Source organism: Buceros rhinoceros, unplaced genomic scaffold (assembly GCF_000710305.1).
Source record: "Buceros rhinoceros silvestris isolate BGI_N320 unplaced genomic scaffold, ASM71030v1 scaffold2943, whole genome shotgun sequence".
Taxonomy (NCBI): Eukaryota; Metazoa; Chordata; class Aves; order Bucerotiformes; family Bucerotidae; genus Buceros; species Buceros rhinoceros.
In genome coordinates, this window is record NW_010405236.1 from 38,358 (window position 1) to 46,792 (window position 8,435).

The 8,435-nt window shown below is 42.5% G+C and overlaps 1 protein-coding gene across 1 annotated transcript in view; it reads right to left on the reverse strand.

The window, feature by feature from the left end:
- The window catches only part of MAPK12 (mitogen-activated protein kinase 12), a gene marked incomplete at its 5' end in the record, with an annotated part of 34,584 nt that extends 26,705 nt beyond the window's left edge, over nt 1-7,879 (reverse strand). The window contains one exon of the mRNA XM_010133639.1: nt 7,750-7,879. Coding sequence (XP_010131941.1) covers nt 7,750-7,879 — 130 coding nt within the window. The remainder of the gene's footprint in view (nt 1-7,749) is intronic.
- Nucleotides 7,880-8,435: the final 556 nt, after the last annotated feature.

Below are 8,435 nucleotides of genomic sequence, written 5' to 3' on the forward strand. Positions count from 1 at the left end.
TCCCTATTAAGTCCAACTTTTTCACAGTCCTGTTTGTTCTCCTCAAGGAGGTATTTCCATGCCTTTATTTACCTAAGCAAAAAACATAAGAAAAGAAAACTCCACGTCTGACTGTAGCAGTGAAAGACAGAGGGACACCACAATAAAAAAAAGGGACACAGTAGGAGATGGAATAGCATAAGCCACTGTACCTCATCCCTCTGTGCACCAAGGCATTATCAGGCACCCACTGTGAAACGTGGGAGCACAAAGAACACATTTCCATGAAGAACACATCAGTCCCAAAACACAGTTCAAGTACATTTTGCTGCTTCTCCACTCAAGTAAACAGAGTTCCTTAATGCTGTCTGATATACAATATACATGACTTTGGAGGCAAGGCTGCAAACTCACACTGAAGGGAACTTTAAACATGAAGCAGAAAACTCTTTTAACATGCCAAGGACTTCACAAACTTCTTCTCTTGCTTTACAAAGCAAGCCTTCTAAAAATGGATTTCAGGATTTCAGTGTCCAAAATAGTAAGATGTACTAATAGTTAATCAATTCAAAAATAAAAGTGAAGGACCCATTTCCTTTCCTCAGTAATCTTTATTTAATAGCTGTGCTTTGAGATGATTTTCCTGTACTGGAACAGAGCCATTAGTATTTCCATTTAGGTCACAGCCTTCTGCAGATATGTTAAATGCAAGGAGGTACGGGATAAAATAAATCCTCCATGGAAGATACAACTCCAGCTACTTCTTCAGGAAAAGGAAAAGAACTGAACAAAGTCTGGGAAACTCCCTCCTCCATAATATAACGGAAAATTCCTCTGTCTAAAACGCTCTCAATTAAATACAGTATTTGTAAAAAACCTTACAATACTTTAAGATAATGTCCCAGCACAAAAGTAAGCCATCACAAAACAATTGTTAAGAATAATTTATTTTTCATTGTGTGGCCTATATGAAATGTAACAGCGGTTATCTGTGAAACCTTCTGTAGCTCTCTTTTTGGTGTTCATTCAGCACACACAGAGATGGAAACACAGCCGAGGAACAAACCCAGTATGCTCTGCGATGGCAACAAAAAGCATCTGTGAAAAACAGCAGTAGCAGTGCTGCCTTCTCAGAGTCTCATTTTTTTCCTCTATTAACTCTGTGAAAAGGCAATTTCTTGAATGGATTAGACCGCAAAGGATGCGCCTTGTTTCCCACTGCCCATCTGATTGAAAACCAACCAGGATTTCTGCACTTTCCACTGAAGTACCTTCCTTGCTTGCATCTTGAGGAGAGAGTGTTAGACTGTGTCTCTCTCATCTTCCTGCAAAGCAAAACCACAGTAACAGCAAAACTATCTGTCTACTGGTCTAACTTGTTTTCCACAAAGCTTTTATGGTTTTATTCAATATATTTTCTTTGTTGATTGCGTCTCTTCCCTATGAAGGCAGCGGGGGCTTGTGGGTGTGTCTCCAGCTTTTCTTATCCCTATCATTGCTTCCCCCTCCACCCATCCTCCAAGACATTTATACTGACCACCCTGACCAACTTTAACTACTGTCAACAAATAAATAATAGCTTTGCTTTGGTAAAGTGGTTTCTGCTCTTCCCTTCTCAGCCATCTCCTTTTCCAAATATTCCAGCAGTGGAGTACAAAAGCAAAGAGCTCCTCATCTCTATCCTCCCCTGCACTTTAATGTCTTGGATTGCTTCTGTTCAAGGACTGTTCCACTGCACTTCTGTAATGGAAAGTTTCTGATGCAAGCAGCAGCACATCAACGAAAGACTCGGATCTTGTATAAATTAGTAAGTAATGTAGGTTACACGTCTTAGAGAGTAAGTGCTGCTTTCTCTTGTGGATGTTATGCATGAAAACACAGTGAACTTGAGTGGCTTTGGCACTCAGGCTACAAATGCAAGTACAATTTTTAAGAGAGAACCCTGATGGATTGCACTGAACTACATATTATGCTGCATAAAAATTTCTGCAGAGTTAACTTCAACTCCACGTTCCTGCACTGTTCCACATCACAGGACACCTGCATCCTTTTACTACACAGAAGTCTCAATCTTTTTAAAATTTTAGCTATCAATGCATGAGGCTTGTACCACAATCACCTTTCTTCCTCACCAATTACAGCTACGTGACCCAAGGGATGCCTGCTGATGGACCAAGAGCTCCTTTCCTTTTCTCCTGCCAGTTGGTACACTGGCAGGCACAGCCAGTGTCACCATGCTGTTCTTTCAAAAGACTCGTACGGAACACCAGACAGATCCAAATCCTGCAGACAGACGCATCTTCATCTCTGGGTTGGATGGCAATCCAAAGAGAAGGTTGGGTTTCAGTGCTGTCTTCCATATTTTAATTTACTGGACTAAGCTAATCAGTCTGCTTTATTAGTACCCAAGGCTGGGGTGTGAACAAATGGCTACCGCCTATGTAAAACACCTATTAGGCAGGTTTGTGAAAAGCAGCAGACGTGACAACCAATACCACTACACTGAGTTATTGGCTTCTGAGTACCGAAATAAGCAACTCTGGTGTCCTGGTAAGTCCCTAGCTTTGCTAAGCTTTCAGCCTGCAGAGAAACAGCCAGGAGTGGTCCTCCCCCACAATCTTTTGACAGCAATAAACTATCCTGTTATAACTGTATTTTTGCTTTCATAAGGACTACTAAGGAGATTTGCCATCTCCAGCCAGGATTCCTGAATTGCACTTTACTGGCACTTGTGTACCCAAAGGATGTGAATTTTTAGCTGGTGCAGTCCTGCAGGACTTGCTGCAGGAAATCTCTCCTAAGACACAGTACCCTTTCATCTGTAAAGACATCACTCATCTACAACTCCCTTCTTGGTCTGATTTTGTACACTGTAGAGGCTGTTGCTCTTCCAACGTTCACATCAGGCTAGATGAACTGCAAAAGGTGACAGTTTTATGGTTTTCTCAGGCAGGAACACGGAGTGCTCCACTATTTTCTCTGGAACAAACTCCTCCCTTGGTTGACATTGTGTAGATGTAAATAAAAAGTCCAACATTTTTCCAAAATAAAGAACTCAACAGAATCAAGTATTAGCCAACTTAAAAGTGAAAGCTTGCATCATCGTCAGAAATGTAACTGTACAGAGACAGACAACTGGGTTGGTGTCTGTTGGATACTCAAGTTCCTTCCAAAAGCAGAAAAAACAGCTCCATGATTCTCATAATGAAAAACACACACTGCTCTTCAGATGTGGGAATACACCAGAGAATAATTTCCACTCAGAGCAATGAATGAAAGCATAATATAGAGTACCTTCAAACAAATACTGCCATTGCCTCTTACACACAGGGTTGCCAGGAACAGAAAACATCTGTAGAATATTAACTGACCCAAGAAACGTTTAATGGGCATTTGTCAAAAATTTTACGCCAGAAACAAGTTCGGAGTTCAAGTTCATAGAATTGCATCAGAATTACCATAGGTGCCTACATGCATCCACTCTGCTCTGACATGACATCAGCACGAGCCGTTGCTTTTCTCCCTCTCTCTCTCCAATGCCATCTTTCCTTGCCAGCTATTTTTCACTCCTCCTAGCAACTTCAAAACTTGTTAGTGAACTGGGAGGTGAGAAGGGCACTGGGATTCAACCAGTACGAGCCACTGTGCAGTTGTTACAACAGAAGCGGGTATCATGGTATCACTTCCAGCCCAAACGCATAATGAAATCCAAAGGAAACTACGGGTTACGCACCTCTGCTTTCTTGTCTGGGTCTAGCTTTGCATACACAGTCATCTCCACTAACTTCAGAAGAACACACAAACACAGACCTATGCAAATATTTGAGAGCCAAAGCCAGGGCCAAATTAGCACACTAGCCGTATTTTCACTGGTTTTGGTTTTAAGTCAGAGCCATGATAGATTGTTTTAAGGGTTCAGAATGGAAAGAGGCAGGGAACAAAAGCAGCACTACTGAAAAAAAGTAAACAGTCTGCTTGTCTACACAAGATGCAGCAGGTGCCAAAGAAATAATGAAGAGCTGCAAAGGCTAGTGTAGTGGGATGAATACTTCAAGTTAGCAGAGATAAATAAAAAGAAAAACAACCCCCAAAACCAGTGCTTTCGTCATACTGCCTTAGCTGGTTTTAGTCCTCATTTTCACAACATTCCCCCTCCTGTGCCAGAATATCTGTTTATGCAGCTATAGAGTGATCCGACAGCTTATACTGCTGGAAACTAAGTTTGCTTTTTGGCAACGTCTGAGGAATTGATCTGGGTTAGACCACTTCTTCGGCAGTAGAAGTAGCTTATGATGTTTGAAACATCCCAGATCATCTCAAATTAAAAGGCCTACCAAAAAAAAAAAAAAAAAAGATAGCAGTGCCATTATAGACAGTGATTTATGTCCTAACAGCTAGGTCTTGTCCTCTTCTCACGCAGCCTCTGCCCCATGGTCCTCAACACCACCTCTCCCTCAAGACCATCTCTGAATTTGTTTGCAGAGGGTTGATGAGAAATCCCATGCTACCAAGTTTGCGTGGTTTATATAGAAATATTCTTCACAACATTTAAGTAATGTCCTTCCTGAGCCCATTTAGGGAGAACAAAGATCTAGCATATATGACAGATGGTCATGCCAGCAACCAGAGTTGCCTGCTCCTGAAACCAGCTAAATAGACAATGAAATTGATGCCTGCGTTAGCTTCCTTTACAAGGTAGAATACAATTCCAGTAAAATTCAGTAGGATGGCTCCTATACTGGTTTTCATAGGACTCCAGGTCACCCTACAATCTTTCCATATCAAGAAGATGAGTATATTCCTCAGAGTCTTTAATGGAGGTCATCCAGGGTATTAAGCAGAAGTTTTCCTCAATTTTCTTGAGTGAAGCATTACACGCTGATGAATTGTATCACTGGGGCACGGGTTTAATGGTATCTCCTACTACCTTAATGGAGGATCAGAGATGCTATTTTTAATGCAATGTGACAGACCATTACAATTTCGCCCATCATTTTGAATACAGCAGAGGTTAAATAAACTATGATAATGTATTGCTACATGCTTAACACAACACTTCCCTGAAAGCTATGAAGGGCAGAGATGGTCCATTGAGAGGTAATCACCGTGAAACAAATAAAACATCACACTCTTCATGTAATCCAACATCAAGTGCATCATTAGTACAGAAGTAACTGAGAAAGAAAAACAGAAGAGCAAATTGAATGTAATTTTAACTACAAAATAAACAAAACCCTGAAATAGTTTATATCCTAAAGTAGGAAAAAAGCAAGATGAATATTTGTACTGGCAGATTAGTGCAACTTTGCAACAATATCCCAAGTCTAATCCATAGTGGCAATATCGTTAGACCAGCTATCACATACCATGTGCTCTACATACTTAGATTACCAACAATCAAGACAGAGATAACAGGGGCATCGCTATTTTATTGTAATACAATCATTTCACTTTTATTAGTTTTTAATGCCAGTTGTATTTATAGTACAGCCAGAAAGATAGATAACTGCTATCTTATAGAAGTATACTGTAACGTGTTAGTTAACGGAAAAATCAGGAAAGATACTTCAGAATCACTGTCCTATTGTATGAATTCCTGTCATAAGAAGATATGCACCCACCTGAGTGAGGCGCATTCAAAACTCCATAGCCAGACCCACAGAAGCCACGATTGTAACAAGAGAGAACAGGCAGTGGTCCTGCCAATACGCACACATCGTTAAAGGTGTGCACAGCACACTGTGGACTGCTGATGCAAACCAGAAAGGACCTTACTGTCTGCCTGTAAATCCTTCCTCTGGTGGAAATATGAAAAAAAGAGGCTCTTTGACAGAATGGTGGTGGGTCAAAGCGGGAGCTGGAAATCCTGATGAGGAATGCCACTCTGGTTTAATTTTGGATGGGTGGAGCAGCTAAAGGAATATCCTGAGATCAGCACGGGGACTAGAAATCCTAAAAGGTGTTGCTGCTATTCCTAGTTCACTGTGGGCAAAACGACTGACAGAAGGGTGTGAGGCTGGAATGGCAGATGGAGATTCTCTTGACGGGCCATACTGCTATGTCAGCCTCACTGTCGATGGGTGGAATGGTCAGCTTCTGCCTCCATGGTGCCTGCGAATCCCTGCAGGATCATTTATTAAATCTTTGATCTTTAATGAGTAGATGCCATAATTCATGGTAAACCTTCTCCTTAGTACATAGACCAGATTATTCTTTCTAAGATTGTAGGATTTCCTAAGATTGCCAGTAATTCCCTTCCTTCATACATACTGATTTGTAACATGTACCGATTGTGCTCTTGCTCTCCAGTGAGCATTTTCTTCTAGACTCTTTAACTATCAAGTCCATGTAGGGTTCCAGAGTATTATTCTGAAGGACATACACCACATAAAATCCACCAGGAGCAGAAAATGCTACCCAACAGATTATTCAGGGAAATGGAAGAAAAATAATCTCTAAATTTTGGACACAGTTAGGAGCTTGGCAACTGCACGAAATGCTCTGCTCCCAAATGTTCAGTAAAGAAAACGCTGAGAGTATGAAAGCCCGTGCATGACACAGAAGTTCCCCGCAGAAGTTAACTCTTTAACATATACAGCAGTGCTAATGAAGCAGTTACTTCAAAGTAACACGATCAAGTGTACTAAAAGATTCAGACTAAAATGTTAACAGGCACACAGGTTCTTAGGCCTACAAAAAGGTCTGGGTTTTTTTCTGGACAATCAGGATATCTCACAGATTACTCTTCAAAATGAACCTAGATATTGTTGGTACTCACAATGGTAATATATTCAATGGAAATGACTGGCCATTGTTATTACCAGCTTCTCTCATCCTCACTTTTGATCTCTCAGCTTTCCTCGAAGGCATTTGAATGGAGCTATGCCGTCACCTCCCACATTTTAAAACAGATTCTTATGTATCATTTTAACAACTCCCTCCAAACTCTCTCTGTTTTGTCGGGTTCTTTTTCTCCTAATGCATTCCTCATGAACCGCATTTAAAGCCAGTGCTGTGATCCTCCAAGCCCACCCTGGGACCCCTCTCTCCCTTGCAGTCTGTGCTTTGATTCCACAGAAACTGTTTTCACACAAATCTCTCCTCCCTTAATTTTTTCTTAAACCACTAGGCACTATTGGGACTAAGTATCTTTATCTCAGTGACACTTTCAACACTTCTTTCTATGACTGTTCTTTCACACTGTGTGGGAACCTGTGCAGAGCTCTGTATCGTATTCTCTGCTTCCCAGCAAGTAAAACTTACTTAAGTCATTCACCAACTTTTTCAGCTTCACATTAGTACAAGCCCAAAACTTTCAAATGCTTTCAGAACAACAGAAAAAAGGACAACCCTCTCCCCCAAAGATATGAATTTGTATCATAGCCATCTTCATGCAAGCTCAAAAAAGAAAAAAGAGATGCTGACACCGGAGACCCCTGCTCTCCATTCTCCTGTACCTCACAGCAACATATTGACGGAGATTGTAATTTCTGGTCCTTAATCTCTCTCATCAGCTCTGATCGCAAATTCCACCATGGTTCTAACCTTCCCCACCCAACCTTTCCAACATGGAAATGAAGTGGTGTTTCCCATGCGATATTCCAGCTTGTCCAAACTGATGTTTGTAGATAAAGGACAGACAGACAAAAGACAGGCAGAAAGACTTCTGAATGCCATTCATCTGCCTTGTCCAAATCTACGTATTTTCTTTGTTTTAAGTGTGCATAAACTGTACCCATGGGGGGAATATCTGCTAATGACCCAACTCACGTTTTCGTGCTTCATATGTTTCAGGAGGCGCAGCTCTCGGTAGGCTCGTTTGGCAAAGAGTTCAGACTGAAACGGTCGGTACAGTTTCTTAATGGCCACTTTGGTACCACTTCTTCCATCAACGGCTGAGCTTTAAGGGAAAATGAGGAGTTTGGTGAGTTTGAGTTTGGAGAACTGAAGCGAGATGCCGGCAGTAGAGCATGGCCACATCCTGCCCCGTGCTGCCCAGCCCACATCCTGGGGACTGCCAGATGCCTGCGTGGCCTCCCCATGCCAAGGGAAAAAGACCACCTCCCCAACGCGCCTCGCCTGCAAGCGTCCTGCCTGTAGCTTCATTCGTTTAAAAGGCTGCCAGGACCTGTGATGAAAAGGAGCCAGTTTTCAAAAGCTTTAAAGAGGAACATCTGGAGAGGAGCAAAAAAAGCCCCTGCCCACAAATCCCACAAACCCCTCCAAAACACCAACACCACAAACCCAAAACAGGTGTCTCAAAGGCCGACACCCCGGGTTTTGGGGACGCTGCCGTGCCGGGTGAGCCGCAAACCGCGGGATGGGTCTGGGTCCTGGTCCGTCCTTCCCGGGCAGGGCTGGGGCTGCGCCCCGGGCTCTGCTTGCTCCGGGGACGAAAACTCGCGTGGGACGGAGCGCGGTACGCTGCTGTGCCGCGAAGGGCCGGGCTCCCCGGG